The 16920-nt window shown below is 38.0% G+C and overlaps 1 protein-coding gene across 2 annotated transcripts; it reads right to left on the bottom strand.

The window, feature by feature from the left end:
- Nucleotides 1–501: 501 nt before the first annotated feature.
- On the bottom strand, nt 502–7874 carry LOC102231538 (protein-glutamine gamma-glutamyltransferase E-like). 2 transcript variants are annotated; one of them, XM_023346925.1, is made up of 15 exons: nt 7833–7874; nt 6773–6940; nt 5575–5826; nt 5308–5426; nt 4728–4856; nt 4483–4660; nt 4265–4400; nt 3724–3833; nt 3531–3646; nt 2909–3041; nt 2415–2536; nt 2163–2337; nt 1791–1948; nt 864–997; nt 502–788 (listed from the first exon to the last, which is right to left on the bottom strand). In XM_023346925.1, the coding sequence occupies exons 1-15, from the start codon at nt 7849–7851 to the stop codon at nt 641–643; spliced, it is 2097 nt and encodes a 698-aa protein (XP_023202693.1). In that variant the 5' UTR covers nt 7852–7874; the 3' UTR covers nt 502–640. The 2 variants fall into 2 exon arrangements, with proteins under 2 accessions (XP_023202693.1, XP_023202694.1); XM_023346926.1 differs by having other exon boundaries at nt 6773–6937; nt 7833–7867.
- Between the last annotated feature and the right edge of the window lie 9046 nt (nt 7875–16920).

The following is a 16920-nucleotide window of genomic DNA, read 5'->3' as shown; positions in this document are numbered from 1 at the left end:
TTAATGGGAGTTTTTTTGTACAATGATGCAAACAACTGCAACAGTAAATGTGTTCTTTCTACAAATCAATACTAATGTGTTTTGAAACACTCAGATGTAGAGTAAGCTGTTGCATAACAGAGTGATACTTGAGTGATAAATATGACATTTAATATTGGAGATGTGATCACATGGAATTAAATTTTCTTGTTTTTTAAGGCAACAAACAAACAAATAGCTGAGATGCAGGGATTAAAAAGTTTACAGAACTTAACATTGTGGATTCAAAATACCTTTTAAGGAATGAAAAGTTCTTTGTTGTCACAAAATTACAAGAAAACCAAAAAGTCTTTGGATTAAGGAGAGTTTATAGTTTCTAGCAGAATTCTGTATTCCCCAACACAATGTGTTACATCATTTTTGCAACACCATCCAAACACAACCTAATGTTTAACCCAATAAAATAAATGAAGCAATTTGCATAATTAATAGAATAGAATAGAATTACTTTATTCATCCCAGCAGGGAAATTATTTAAGATTTAATTAACCAAAAAACCATAATTAAATGAGTAAATATTTTTGGTTAAATGTCCCCAAAAAGCCCTGAAGCCCAGTTTTAATGTCGCAGATTGCAGAATCAGAGACTCCAAGGCAATGACTCAAGGCTTGATGTAGACGGTGCAGCTGTCCTTCACGTCTCTGAAGGTGCTGCAGTCAAAGTCGGCCACCACCGTCTTCAGTCCAGCTCTGTAGGGGGTGGTTTGGATTTGGTGCGTCAGAGTCGTGTTGGCTGGCAGGTCTCCGATGCTACAGGAGGCACACAGAGAAATCCTGTTAGAACGTTTCATAAACATAAAATGAGCTCCGGAGTAATTGGTTTACCTCTCAAAGAGCTCGGATCTGAAGAGTCCGGAGCCGTTGATGGTCAAAGAGCAGAACCTCAGCGTCTCATTCAGCGGGTTCTTAAACTCCACCTGAACCGTCACCGGGTGGTGCAGACGAGCTTCACCCAGAACCTGGAGCAAACGTCACATGCCGTTTCATTACTATTATTTCATAATTATGATTTACTGCAGTATATTCATACTACAGATCAGTACAGTACACTTTCATTTAAAGCAGGGGCTGAAAAGTCAGTCCTCAAGGGCCCGCGTCCTGGTCTGCTTGATTTGTATCATTTTTAAAATGCACTTTTGGGCCGAAGCTCTCGATTTACCGGTCGATCTACGTTCCCACCCTCATCTATGGTCATGAGCTTTGGGTCATGACCGAAAGAACGAGATCGCGGATACAAGCGGCCGAAATGGGTTTTCTCCGTAGGGTGGCTGGGCTCTCCCTTAGAGATAGGGTGAGAAGCTCAGTCATCCGGGAGGGACTCAGAGTAGAGCCGCTGCTCCTTCACATCGAGAGGAGCCAGTTGAGGTGGCTCGGGCATCTGGTCAGGATGCCTCCTGGACGCCTCCCTGGTGAGGTGTTCCGGGCACGTCCCACCGGGAGGAGGCCCCGGGGAAGACCCAGGACACGCTGGAGGGACTATGTCTCTCGGCTGGCCTGGGAACGCCTCGGGATTCCCCCGGAGGAGCTAGAAGAAGTGGCTGGGGAGAGGGAAGTCTGGGCCTCCCTTCTGAAGCTGCTACCCCCGCGACCCGACCTCGGATAAGCGGAAGAAGATGGATGGATGGATGGACTTTTGGGCCCACACAAGAATCAGTTCGAGGGCCACAAATGGCCCCCGGGCTCCACTTTGGACACCCCTGACCTAAGTGTTATTTTGTCTCTACTTTTTTTCCTGATAGGGAATTTGCCCACCTTAACGGAGATGGGCGGATCTTCCAGGGTGATGTCAGTGTCGGTCGCATAGATGTCACCGTTTTCGTCTGTGGCGTCGACCGACACCTTCATGCTGTCGTGGGTAACGGCGTATTTACAGTAGGCCGAGTATGGGATCAGGATGGGAATATTCACAGCTACATGAAAGGCAAAAGGTAGACATTTAGGTTATAATGCTTCTTCTACACATGTCAGTTATTGGCACTGATGATTGTTCCAGAAGGCTAGAAATGTTTTTGTGTAAAATTATAAATGCTACATGAGATTTCCTGTTAGTTTTCAGAGTAATTGGGTGAAACTGATTGAAATAGGTCAGATCATATCCATCAGTTGGGCGATTCGTGGACAGACCTTGTCCAGCCATCAGTTTTTGGACATAGGAATCATGCAGGACGTTCGTCACTTTGGTTGCAGTGTAGTTTGTGACTTGGGCATTCACAAAGATGGACATCGATTTCACACCGCGACCTCTGTTGCTCAGCTTCAGGTTCAGTTTGATGTCATGTGAATTCCTTAAACAGGTTTTCTGTCGATATGGCAAAATATATCTGATCGTTTCACTCTGATATACTTTCACACAAAAGTGTTTCAAGTCAAACTTACCTCCAATGACAGTTCCACCTCTCTTACCACGAGGACTTTACAGGTGCCGTGCCCAACATCGTGGCCCGGTGCGTTCAGCCGTCTGACAGCATCGTCAAACACGACTCTCTCCATTATGCAGCCTGGTGAGGATAAACTTTTGAATTGTTTTCAGCTGAACAAACAGTTTTTGTGTCAGTTTGGGACCAACATTACCATCAACATACCGCAGAAGCTAATAACTGTTAAGCTAACATCCGTGAATAGGTGGGGATCCACTGAAGTGATTTTGACTCGAGAACTTTACAGATAATTTTTCAAACATGTTTTCTAATCAACAAACTTTCATACTGGCTCCAAGTCACTTACCAGGGCAGAGAAATAATCTCATAATGACTCCGGATGATTTAGGTAGTGCATGTTTAGCTTAGTCTAACAAATATCAGTAAATGAAATAACTAAAACTGATCAAATCCGCCCCAGCGCTTGAGAGGAGTTAGCGTTAGCATCGTTACCTTCTTTATATTTGTAGGTGTCTGTCAGATCATTGATTGCTGTGCTGCCAACAGCCTTGGTGGAGATTTTCTGGCCCACCTTCGCCGTGTCAGTGAGGTATTTCATTTTTATCTTTGAGCCGTCGGCTTTAATCTGAGATCAAACACATCCGAAATGTTACTGATGGTCCAGTAAGAGATTTGAAACTGAAAAAAAATGTTTTTAAACTAAAAAATTAAAGATTTGAAATTGAAAAAAAAATTTTAAACTAAAAAATGTAAGATTTGAAACTGAAAAAACTAACATTTTTAAACAAAAGAACCTACGGTAATTTTAAATGGAAAAAAAAAGACATTTGAAACTTAAAACTCTGAGGAAGTGAGAAATGTATGGAACTAAGTTGGAGCCATAAAGTTGTTAAAAAAGTGAAACAAAAAAAAAATATTGAAACCGAAAAAAAAGGCCTTCTGAAACTGAAAAAGATTTAAAACTGAAAAAAATACCCACAAACACACACCTCACAAATATCAGTGGAATTTTTATTTTCTTTTGATCAAACTTTATGGCCCCAATTCAGCTCCATAAGTTCTGACCTTGATTGATTTTGGGCTTTATATTAAAACATTAGGAAGTCGTTCTGACCTTCCACTTGACGATGTCAGCATTGACCTCGCTGAAGACAAACGGTATGTCATATTTCAGGTTGGTGTGGCCGTCGTGGATGGCGCTCACCGGAGCTGGACCGCAGCAGAACATGCCTGAGGCAAACAGATCCAACTTTAGCAACCTTCAGAAAAGCGAACATCATTAGAGGGCAAGAACAAAAACCGTTTACCTTCACTCCTTTCCTGAGGAGTTGGATCCAAAACCTGCCAGCCGTCGTAGTGGCCATCTTGGTCCAGGTCTGGGCGCTTCATCCAACCCTCCACCCACACATGGAAGTTCCTGCATGGCATTAAGAAATGTCAAAGCTCCTAACAATTAATAAGGATTAATGGTGATTTATTGGAGTAGATCTGATTTATAGGATTTGTTCCTTCAAGACTAAAACTCCAAAACTCTGGTATATTGATAATTTTGTCCCATAAGAGGACTAAAACTAAATGTCAAATGGAAATGGGTTTTAAGAAGCATTTTAAAATGGTAAAAAGGGGTAAAAGCACCTTTACCTTTGCTAAAAGACACAAATGAAAGAAACTTGATTTCACAGCTGAACTCGCTTGATTGTCCAATTTCAAACAAAAGCAAGACTAAGATTTCCAACAGTAGTTTGACAAAAAGGAGCATGGGAACTAAGGACTGTGTCATAATTGTTTAAAAATTGAGTTTATTGTTCGTTTGGAAGCTTGGTATCCAACGTTGAGTATTGGTCTTACCAGATACTGTCTGCATTTCCCATTTGTTTTAATCCGTACTCATCAAAATACTCGTCAATCGTGAGGCTGTTGTTTGTGTCATGACCAGACACAAAATTTGTCACAACGCGGCACGGTATGCCGAAGAACCGCATCACTGCAATCAGAACAACAGAAGGCATTTAAATTGGCTTCACGCAACGGCAACACGAGTAGAAAATGAAATAAAGATCCGTCACCTGTGCACATCACGCCAGCAAACACCCAGCACTGTCCGTACTTCACCGCCTTGCAGCCGCTCTGAAACCAGCGCTGCAGGATGCTGACGCTGCTGGTCCATCTGGTTGGACAAACGCCATCCTGGTAGTCGCCATCCCAACATCCTTCTAAAACACCCATGTCATCATTGCAGTTGATCTGTCAGATGGAGAAATGTTAATCCATATTAAATTAAGTCAAACCTTGTGAGAAAGTTTCTCCTCACCATGGCACTGATGACCCGGCCAACATAGATGGGGTTGCAGCGAGCTGAAACATCATCTTCAGGGTCTCTCTTGTGTTTTGGGTTGACATCCAACAATTTGAGGCAAATATCCACCATTTCTTCCTCAAACTGCAAGAAACAGAATGCTGGATGTATGAGCACCAACATGTTGTTGGCCAAAGATCAAAATCCAGATTGCTGGATAGTCACTGCTTTGGCATCTTAGACGTTTATCGTTAATGTATCTGACTCAACTCGTCCACATAAACCAAAACAACCAAGCTTTGGTGCTTTCCAAGCAGTTCAACAAAGATTGCAATGAGATTGCAAGATCATTGCAATCTTTGCAATGATTTAATTCATTTTATAAATGAAAAAATAGAGAGAGAGAAAAAAGTAGTGAAAAAAATACAGAAATTTGGTAAACATGGATTTTGTAACTGTACCTAAATCAAGATGGACTCCAGGGTAGACCTTTGAGGAACTCCACTCGCAAATATGGCTACGGCCAATAAATGTGTTTGTTGCTTACTACTGAATGTACAATAAACATGATGGATGGATTCTTGTAAAACCTCACCTGTCCAAAGTCCCAGAACATTGGACTGAAGTCGCAGGCCGTCCCTCTGTAGATGTGTCCCTGTTCATTCATCACATATTCTTTACGTTCCTTTTCGTCAGGCAGGTGGACCCAGTCATCTGCAGACCAAGACAAAGATCTGGTCAATGAATCAACCAACATGGTCTTCAAGGTTTTTTCCGTTGGGGAATGTTGTCGGGCAGTTTCCTCCCATCTCTCCGTCTTTGGCGGGTTTGTTTGGAAAGTTTCTCTTGGGTCAGTACTCACTCTGACACCAGGGGTTGAAAAGCACCACCAGGCTTTCCTTCACGGCCGACGGCCTCCCCAGCTCTATGGACAGAGAGTATTTCCCCACTGGAGCGTCAGCTGGAGGGGTCACAGAAAGGGTCACACAGCCCGACTTCAGGGCGGACTTGGCGTCGATGCTGCAGGTCCAGGGAGCTTTAGTGCCCACACCACACATCAGTACTCTGGTACCAAAAGTACACTTGGTCCCTCTGCTTGGTGATGGAAAACGACCTTTGGAGAGAATCATTTCAGTACACAAGAGACATTCATTTCTACTTCATTACATTCCTGATTTGTATTGACCCTTTGCAGCTACGTCACAATTATTTTCCAAAGTTGTTTTTTCCAGTTTATTAATGGCTTTTACTTGTCGGAGTCGATTTGTCTGTGAAGGAAACTGACCTGGTTGTGGCTTATAGACGGCGGTATTAACAAAAGTTGGAAATAGTTAACTTAGAAACCGACTCGTATGTCCTTCCTCTCGACGTGTTGATCAAATTATCGACTTTACCTGAATTCACACCACATGATTTATATTAATATGTCATAAGCAGCGTTTCCTTCACACCGGAGCAGCACTGAAAACCAGTTTTTTTTTATACATCCTAGGCTACATGATGGTGCTTTAGTGTTTCCATGGTTACCAACGGTTAGACGCGTACCTTCTAGTAATGTGATATTTGATATTTTTCTAATCATACTTACTTCTAAAGGATATGAATATTAATCTTATCTTATAAACCGTGTTCGCTGTAAATCCGCGGTTACACAGAGAACTGAAAGTCGTTAGCTTGACAGCTGTTATCCATCTCGCTTCTTTCCTTATTAAAAGTTATAAAATAAAATGACAAGTTTGGTTTACATCCTTGTCTGTTTGTGCAGCTGATCGCACAGCTTCCTATGACCATTTTTAAAGCAAAATCAACTAAATAGAAGCGATATATTAGGTTAAAGGTGTCTGTTTTTAGACTAGCTTTACTGTATAGCAACGCATTGGCTGTTTTGACGTCCGTCATGGCGGAGTGGTCGGAGTTCCGGATAGCGTGACGTCACATGCAAAGGGCCAATAAGGAAGGACAGAAATGATGATGCAAATGCTGTTAACTAGTCCTTCAAGTTCTCCACCTTTAGGATGTTTTTCAGAAACAGATTCAAGGCCAGGTGAAAAGTGTGGCACCTGTTTCCACCGTGAGCTTGACTGAGTCCGATGTGCTGAAAGCGAAGTCCAGCTCCAGTGTGATGCTGAAAGGCTGCCCCCGTCTCACAATTAGTCGGCTGGTAGAGATTTCATGGGTATTATGGGCAACATTGTTGGCGTGGCAGTGGAGGTCCACTCTCTTGACTGCTGGAGAAACACAACAGAAAGGATAAATTAGTGGTTTTATGTTTAATATGAAACTTCAGCACCAAAACTAAACAGATGCAAACAAAAAAGGACGACTGGACAATAACTCCGGTGATTTTATAATTAATTCAGATAAAGTGTGCTTGATGGATGAATAATATAAATTCTGGATAAATTCTGAGATTAATGTAAGAATTAATTTTGGCCCTAATTGTCTTCCGTAGAAAAGCAGGTTTATCTTGTTGAAAGCAAACAGAGTCGCGCCTTCAGTTTCAAATCTGAGATTAAAATAAATCCTTTTATATTGACAAAAGGAAGAGATGTAGTGATATTCAAAAGAAAAACTGACCCATTCAATAAATCAGAATATGATTTTAAAAATCCCATCTATTCATTAAGTGAAGCTCATTATATAGATTAATAGATTTAACACAAGAAAAAACACTCCAAATTAAAGTTCAATGATGAATTAAAGGACGTACACACTTTTAATTTGTTAAAACAGCAGAAAAAAAAATCTGTTTTTATGTCAGGGAGAAACTTACTTATCTTACAGTCTGCACAGTAGAAAGATTTATTTTAAATAATAGTTTTAAACTGGGACAGGAAAGTAACCTGCATTTAAAATGTATGTTGAGAAATAAAAAGTTTGAATAGATCTGAAAACAAAAATATATATTTTTAAAAAGGTTAATTTAAGAAAGTTAGTTATTTTTGTTTAAATGTTTCACTTGCTTTTATTTAAGACCATTTTGACATTATTCGGCTTCCGTAATTTTGTATTCAACGTAAATAATTGACTAAAATCTGAAATATTTAAGAGTTAAACCACAACAGAGTAAAAGAAGCTACCAAGTTTTACTTTAAGAATAATAAAATGAACATTTCTCACCGTTAGCAACGCTGCACATCTTGTCAGTTGGTTCTTCAGGCTCTGAAAGCGAAGAGTGAAGACGTTCTGCAGCCGTCTGAGCTTTAAAGGCGCTCTTATCACTTCCTCCATTAGATAACATCTCTGGTCCAACAGCTCATCGCAGCTAGAAAAATATAAAACTATTTGAAACATGTGGTAAAACTGCTGCAGGTCATAGTTCAGTGAACCTGATAAATGTGCTGCTAGACCGTAGCTGCTGCTATTCAGGTTTAATCAGATGGAGGAACCAGCAGGTGGAGCAACCATTGAGGATTACCTGCAGAATTTACCTGACAGGTTCTGAAATATTTTCATGACAACAGACAAAGTTCTGTTGATAGTAATTTGATCTCTTCGGTCTGATTTACCTTTATTTCACGTAACAATAAAATGCAAAGCTGCACTGCAAAAACAAAATCTTACCAAGTATTTTTGTGTAGCTTCCAGAGCAAATATCTTCGTACACTTGAAGTAAGTAGAAGTAAGTTTTCAGCAACATTATTTTCAGTAAATAAATGTTTTAATAGCAGGACGGGTTTCAGGTCAAATCCTTTAAAAACTCAGAGTGAAATCATCACGTTTCAAAAACTCAGAGTGAAATATCACAGAAAGATACCTGCAGTATTTTTAAGGAGGACTGCTGAGAAAGTTTCAAGTCCAAATGGAGGTTTGGGTCAGGAAGCGTCACCCAGGAACATTTCCAGGGTTTCCTGCAGAGGCTGGTGGTAGGGGTCACTGAGGTCGTCCATCAGCGGCCTGCTGTGGGTTTGGGCCTTGGCTGGCATGATGCTGCCATCACCTAACCGTTCTCCCTCTGAAGCTTTTCACTTCCATGAGCATAGAAAGTTCTCCTGGGTCAGCTGACCTGTTGTGTCTCTGCTCCATGTCCTCTCGTGGCTGCTGGTTCTAAACCCGGTTCTGGTTCTGCTGCAGGTTTCTTCCTGTTACAGGGGAGCTCTTCCTCTCCACAGTCGCTACATGCAGGCTCGTTATGAGGGATTGCTGTAAAGTCAACGATTTGCCGTCGCAGGAGTGGATTCTGTAATGAAACATTTTAAACTGCTTCAATAATAAACTGATTTATTGATAACTAGGATCAACTGGAACCTGTGACTGAACTAAACGACTTTCTGTAAAATGCCTTGACAACATTGCTGTGGATTGACATTATAAAAACAAATTAACTGAATAAATCTGTTATTTTACTGCTTGATTTGAGGTTTGGTTGTGAGTTTGGTGTTTGAATTATGATTTTTGTTTTAGCTGTCGGTGTTTTGAACATTTTATTTTAGCTGTCGGTGTTTTGAACATTTTGTTTTAGCTGTCGGTGTTTTGAACATTTTGTTTTGGTTGTCCGTGTTTCTGTTCTCTGTACAACTGTTCATCTGTTTGCAGCCATTTTCACCTGCGACTGTAAACACGGAGTCGGGGGCGTCGCCAGCAGCAGCTCAGTTGGATTTAAAGTGACAGAGGCCCTAAAATGGCTCATTCTGATGCTTATTTCATACTTTTCTCTCACCATAAGCTTCACATATGTAAAAATCTATTTTATTTTTATCTTTAAACTTATAACCTGTCATGTCTACGTCTCCTGCGTCTTTAGAGACAATCTGATCACTTTCTCATGAGATAACATCTCTGGTCCAACTGCAGCCAAAACAATATAAAACTATTTCAAACAGCAGGTGAAGCTGCAGGTTCAGTGAACTTGATAAATTCCTGATGGATTGTTGCTTTACGTTGACTGTATACGTTTTATCAGACGTTTTCTTCCTCTGCAGGCGCCATCAGGTACATGGATCACTAACTGGGAATTATGTGCAGTATTTGCTGTTCAGATATATTTACAATACATGAAGATATCAGAGTATTCTGACTTTCACTGATCTGTCATTAGCTGATAACAATCTGATCTCTAAAGGCAAATTAACTCTTAACTTTCACCCAAAACTGTTACGTTTATTTTATGTTACAATATAATTGGTAGTTTGTTCCCTGTAGTTCAGAAGTGAGTGGAAATGAACAAACTACAATAACACAGGAAGAGAAGAGCAGAAAAACTGTGAGAAAAAAGATAATCAGCATCTTAAAGGCACTGATATGTTTGTCACCACAAGTTCAACTGCAAAAAACTAGTTTTGTGAACAAATGTGTAAGAATAGTTTTTATAGCATCTTGTTTTCATATAATAAAATAAAAGTAGACTCTGTGTCGTTTAGCGATGAAGTTACAGTTTGCAGCTGTTGCTATCATGTAATATTTTCAAAAAGTCAAAGTCGTATCAATTTTCAACATGATTATTTTCTTCCTTATAGGCTGCTGGGCTTTATGTTAACTTCTGAAGCAACACAACTGCAGAGATATTCTCTGGTACGTCGCTTACCTTCACATGTTATATGAATAATCAAGGTGGATAAAAATACTGGAGCCATTATTTGGTCCCAGTCCAGACTGGAGACGTTAGAGACGCTCTGAAATGTTTTAGCCTCCAAAATCAACTGAATCTTGTGTTCGGATGACGAGCGACAGATTAGCAGATTTTACTGACAATGTGAGCAAAACACAACATGACAGTTTTCAGATTAAACCCACAGATAATCTGATGCTGTTCAGGAGACGTGACTTGGTGATGATTTGACAAAATGTTTCTGCATGACAAAGTTTGACCTGCCAGGCTGATTATTTGTGAAAAGATTAGATGTTTTATCTTTTTTAAAAATGTGTATAATCTTGTCTAATTACACAGTGTTACATATTAGGATACCATTGAACTGATTAGATCTTTAACAATTTCAAAAATAATTCAAGTTGAAACTAAACCAAACATTAATTACAATTTCATAATTGTAACATTTTATTGGAAGATTTTCCACTTTCTGTCAGAAACCTATTTATTTAGAGTATAGCCAAATATTGTACTTAAGTAAGAGGATCTTTTCTTCAACGTATTTTTACTCAAGTAAATGTAAAATAAATTACTCAGAGCCCGGAGCAGCTGGTGAATCTCGGCTTATAGTTGAAGCATTGAACAATAATCTGGTAGACGGTCAGACTGCATGTAACAAAATGCAACTTTTGTTGAATTTTCAGCTGCTGCGAGTCAAACAAACTAAACCCTTTGAAAAACTTATTCCCCTCCTCACCTGTGGTGGCGCTGCACCAAGAACTATTGATAAACAACAGTAGGACACTGAGTGCAACGTCTATCTTCATGAAATGTAAACAGAAATAGATTTTAGTGTTGTATGATTTCTCTTTTGTTTCTGATAACCGACCAGAAGACTTTTCTCCATTAGAGCTAAACTAGCGCATTTGTTTCAGTTGTATGTGGAGGTTTTCATGTTGTCTCCTTCAGCAGCGCCACCACAGGTGAGGAGGGGAACTGGTTGCTCAAAGGGTTTGGTTCGTTTGATACAGTCTCAAGATGGAAACAAAAATAAAGTAGGCTCAGATTTCCTCCAAATACCACTGAAAGTACATTATTTCCAAAATGTTAATCAGCTGTATCACCTGGACACCAACAACACAGTAAAAGTGTGAGCACTTTTATTGATAAATTGGTTGTTTTAATCTAATTTTTTTGCATATCTGCGAGCAGTTCACGGACGTCAGAGTAGGGGACGCCACATCTTAATATTTTGGCCCGTAGGAGCGGTTTGATGAGGTGAGGGGGCATGCCGCGCCTGAGGGCGTCCTTCACCACGGGGCTGTTCATCATCATGGCCTCCTCCAGCTGGTTGGTCTCCATGGGGATCTCCTGGTCCAGCGACGACGGGAGGCCATCTTGTTCGAACAGGTCCGCGACCAAATCTTTCAGGTCGGTGTAGTTTGACCCGATGGTTTGAAGCCTTTTCTGGACTCTCCTGAGGACGAGGTGCCGAGGCAGGTCCATTCTCAGCGCTTCACGGACGATCAGGGAGTTTTCTGGAAACGTCCTGGGCGACACGTTGGAGAAAATTACGTCTTGGTTTCAGTGGATTTCAGCTGCTTGAGATAAACCTGTTGGGGTTTGTGTGCTTCCTACCGCTGTGTGATTTCTAAAGAGTCACAGCTCTTTCCAAAATGGACATTGGAGGTTTGGCTTGCATCCTGCATGTGAAGAAACAAATACTCTAAAACAGCAAAATTCAAACAAACGGTTTTGAGCTGATGTGATGTGGAGTTTCCTCACCATTAAACGGATGCACATCAACGCTTGTGTCAGCTGGGAGGATTTTGGCAAAGGGGTTTGAGAGTTTGGTTGCATTGAGGTAGACAAACTAAAAGAGAGAACCTGGTAGATTATGTTGAAATAAATCAGCATATAATGTTTTTACCACACAAAAATACACAATTATATCATCAGCATAAAGAGGTAAGTCATGAATCCCTCTAGTTTCTCGAGTATTTATGCCACTCGGCTTTCAGGTGTGAACACTGAAAAAAAACAACACAAATCTTAAGTATTTTCAGTCTAGTTTCTATTGCAAATATCTTAGTACACTTGAAACAAACTTTAAAAACTTTTTAGCAAGATATAGGAGATTGTTTTCAGTCAATAATTCTTCAATATTGATCAAATTTACTACTTCTTATAACCTCACATTTTACCATGTTATAAATGAAGTAATGTGGGAAAACATTAATATGCCTGAATGTTTTCATCAATATTAAGGAATTATTGACTTACAAAAAGTTCCTATATCTTGTTAAAATGTTAATTGTAAGTTAGTTTTGTCTTATTTCAAATTTGCTGTAGAAACTAGAAAAATAACACTTGTGTTTTTTTGCAGTGTGTATTTTCACAGCTGACTCGGTTTAATTACAGAATAAAACCTCTACATTTGTTACATTTTCAGCTGATGTGTAAAACCAACCAACCAAACTAATTGAAAAAACTGTTTCCCTCCTCGCCTCGGGGGGCGCTGCACCAAAAACCACAGAAGAAAATGACACGAAACCTGTGAAGAAGAAACTGAGCGGAACTTTCCTCTTTATTAAATGTAAACAAAAATGGAAGAGCGACAGATTTTCGTGGTTGTAGGATCCACTTTTGAAAAACAAAAAGGATTTCACTTTTGTCTTTGGTGAAAGGCTACAAGTCATTTCCAAGCGCCATCTCGCGTTTGTTTTGGTTGCATTTACCCAGAATGCCCTGCGCTATAGTCCACTTCCGGTTAATGGCCCTTGAGCCACAATGCTCCACTTTCTACTCTCATTTGTCTTAATTAGAAAATTAAATTTGGTTAAAAGTTGTTTTCACGTTTAAAATATTAAAAATGAAAAATTATTTATTATTACTTTTTGTTTTGGAAGTGGAGTCATTTTCAACATTAAAAGGAAGAAAAACCACATTTTAATTTCTATTCATCTCTTTTTAACAAAAACAAAAAAAATGACTTCATTGTAATTTCATATTTCTTATTTGTAACTAATAATCAAATGACTGTTTTAAAATTCCATCTACATCCTGTGTTAATTTGTCGATAGTCGAGCCACTTCTATAATTGAATAAATCTATAAGTCAAATGCAAACTGTTTTGCAAAATAAATTCTTACTGAGGATTTAAAGTTGTTCTAATCTGTTATTAGAATAACTAGTGATGTAAACATTAGGATGATGCCAATTAAAAGCCTAATTATCGGCACTAACTCAGGTGTTTTGGATGTAACTTGGAGCTAAATGACATCACACACAGAGCTCCTCTGGTTGTACTGTTAACCTAATCCATAAATCATAAACATGTTTATTATTTATAAGATGCAAAGACAAGACCTCAAAAACAGAAACATAAGGTCAGCCGTGGTTAATTAACCAAAAATGGCCTCATGATGATTCTGTACATTTAAATTCAGTTTATTTCAAACTATTTTCATCTCCTTCAGCCTACAGATATTTTGAAAGCAACTTTATAGTTTTTTTATTTTATTTTAGTCAATCTGGATGGTGGAATAATAAAATATTATTAACTAACAAACAAGTTAAAGCATGAACCCGAAACTGGTTTGAAAACTGAACCAAAAATTTGAATGCAATTTTACAGCAAAAATCCCCCAAAAATAAACCATTAAATGAAATTTAAATTTGATTTTCCTTTCTTTAGAGGCAGAAATTAACTAAAAATAACACTTTAAAGAAAAGTGACGACTTGAAAACGACTGCCTTTACTTTTAAATCTAACTGCAGCAGAAAAAAATCACATTTATTTACTTTGATGACTATTTCAAACCACAAACAGGTGAATATGTTTCTTCTTCATTTAGTCAAAAATAAAACTCATGAATTTTTCTGTCATTTTCCACATTAAACTCAGACTTTTCTGTGTGAAAACTCTGATTGTTTTGCAGGTTTAACTCCACCCTAACTCCACCCTAACTCCACCCTAACCCTTTGCAGGATTGTTTCCAGTTTTCCTACCTGATTTTAGTAGATTTAACATGAAAGCAGCAAAATCTCCCAACAAACTGAAGCCAAGAGCTGCAGAAGCTGCAGAACCAGAACCAGAACCAGAACTGCTGTCAGCGCCGCTGTGACTTCATAAGAACGTCAGAATGTTCTGAAGAATCCGCCGAGAAAAAACCCAAACTGTTTTTATTTAAATCAAAACCTCTTAATATCTCATTGTTTCAAATGCAACTTTAACAGAAATAACAAAGAAAGAGATAAAACTCATGAACTACATCAAAACAAGATGTAAGAATCACATAAAATCAAAATATAAAGATGATAATTCCAATATAAAGCAAATAAAAATGAACTCAGAAAGAAATCTTTAACATCTATTCATAAAAATAATAAATAATGTTTTGAGTCCTGATCTAAAGGAGAAACTAATATTATTGATTAATCTATTGCTTATTCTGACTATTAATCAATTAATTCATTCAACAAATTAAGATAATTTTACACAATATTAGAAGTACATAAAAAATACAAATAAATAATTAAATTACATTTTTAAATAGGAGAATAAACAAGAACATTAATTTAGTGAATGTTTGATTATTTGTAGCAAAGGATGAATCTGCAGCTAAAAAATACTTTTAACATCAACATGCGATTAACTGATTAATAATTATGTACCAAAAGGTGAATAATAGGAAGTTTTGTAAAAAGAATTACAGAATATGAACCAGGTGATTCTAAAACGATTAATCGATAATTAAATTAGTTGAGAATTATCTCAATAATCGATTTAACACGAATGATTTTACTAATCTTTCAGCCCTAATAAGTTGACAAACAAGTTGTAAAAGTGTTAGAAAATGTGTTCAAAAACAAAACCAGATTAACAATAATAATAATAATAATAATAATAATAATGTACTGTACAAAAACAATTCTGTGCAGTTATTGGACCAGAAACATTGTTCAGGATGTGCAACTGATGACTTTTTATTTTTTTAAAAATATGCATATAGATTGAATTTTAAAAAACACAACACAACGTTTTGTTTTGTCAAGGTACTTTAATGTCCTAATCAAAGTTCAGCATAACGAGAAAACCTGTGAAAAACTAAAATGTCTCCAATGAAGGACGGTAAAGAATAAATTGTTTTATAACGAAATCAGATCAGATTCACCGAAAATTTAAATTATTTCACAGAAATGTGTTGGTCTCCCACAGGTTCACCCTGACAGGCGTCATTAAGGTCTTTGTGTGTGTGTGTGTGTGTGTGTGTGTGTGTGTGTGTGTGTGTGTGTGTGTGTGTGTGTGTGTGTGTGTGTGTGTGTGTGTGTGTGTGTGCGGCTGTAGTCGTATCAGATTGTAGCCTGGTGTTTGTCGCCGAGCAGCCGAGCATAAACGGCTCGGCTAATGAGGAAGCAGAGGCCAGGCGTCATGGATCAGAAGAAGAAGAAGGAAAAGAAGAAGAAGAAGAGTGGAGCCTCCATTAAGAGGTCAGGTTGGTCTATATTTAGATCCACAATAAAACGTTTCACCAACTTAAACTCATGTTTGTTTGGAGGAAGAGGAGCAGGAACCTTCAACCAACTCAAGGTGAGACTTTATTCATCTTTAATGTCAGAGAAAGTTTGTAACTTTAAATAACTTTGTGTCATTATTGTCTTTTTTCCTGTTTTATAAACATTTTTACCAGTTATTACATTTTCTCTGCCCAGCCAGCTGATCTTTAGCAGCAAAAGTCAAAGGTCAGCAGACGCTGGTCTCAGCAAAAAGACGGGATGTAGCATAAATATTTAAAAACGTTTTGTACAAAAGGTTTTCAATTTACGTGGTGAACTGATGGTGCGATTAAAACCATGAAGCGTGAAAGAAGCTGATTTATTATTTATACAATTATGAGAACCTATAACTGCGGCTGGATGCATTATTGATCAGGACCGATAATGACGCTGCTGAGTTTGGCAGGGCAAGGTTCTGGGATTTTACTGAGGATCAAAATGGGAGGAAAATGAGATTAAAAAACAACGTTTTATTTTCATAAACTGCAGGTAAAACGAGTAAACTAAGGAAGATGTAGAAAATAATAAGAACAAATAAGAACCTGGGAGGTTTTTTATATGGTACAGGAAGGAAGAATGAGAATAAAATGACGGGAAAAACAATACAGAAGTCTTTAATTTTATTATTAATCATAATAAAATTAACAACAACAGTACTAATGAAGAGAAAAATAATGATAAAGTAATAATTCTAGTAATAATATAGGAGGAAATTACAGGATGGCTGTGATAATGAAACAACGTCAAAGAGAATCTGGTGAGAAAAATAAAAACTGCAAACCGTCATTAAATCAGGAAAAACAACTTTATAATTTAATTTTTATTCCAAAATTAAAATGTCCAAATTCCAACTTCAAATTTCAAAACAATCTTTCCAGAAGAAGAAATTCCAACTGGGAGAGAATTTATGTTGCTTGTAGTACGGGAAACAAGTTACACTAGTTACTGGTAGAAGTAATCTTTAAATTTTATTATCTGTATTAAGGAATTATTGCCTTAAACCAAGATCCTAATTTTGTCTTATTTCAAAATATTTGCCCTGGAAACTAGACAAGTACTTGGTAAGATTTAGTATTTTTGCAGTGTATTATGTAAAATCAAAATTTTTTTTAGCTTTAAATC

This window comes from Xiphophorus maculatus, chromosome 14 (assembly GCF_002775205.1).
Source record: "Xiphophorus maculatus strain JP 163 A chromosome 14, X_maculatus-5.0-male, whole genome shotgun sequence".
NCBI classification, from domain to species: domain Eukaryota; kingdom Metazoa; phylum Chordata; class Actinopteri; order Cyprinodontiformes; family Poeciliidae; genus Xiphophorus; species Xiphophorus maculatus.
The sequence above is the reverse complement of the archived record's forward strand: the minus strand, read 5'-3'. Positions and strand labels throughout refer to the sequence as shown.

Coding starts and splice junctions, on each gene's coding strand:
- LOC102231538 (XM_023346925.1), bottom strand. Junction 3,042..3,530: donor CTGACATCGTCAAGTGGAAG/GTCAGAACGACT, acceptor GTTTGATCTCAG/ATTAAAGCCGACGGCTCAAA. Junction 2,338..2,414: donor AGGTGGAACTGTCATTGGAG/GTAAGTTTGACT, acceptor CCATATCGACAG/AAAACCTGTTTAAGGAATTC.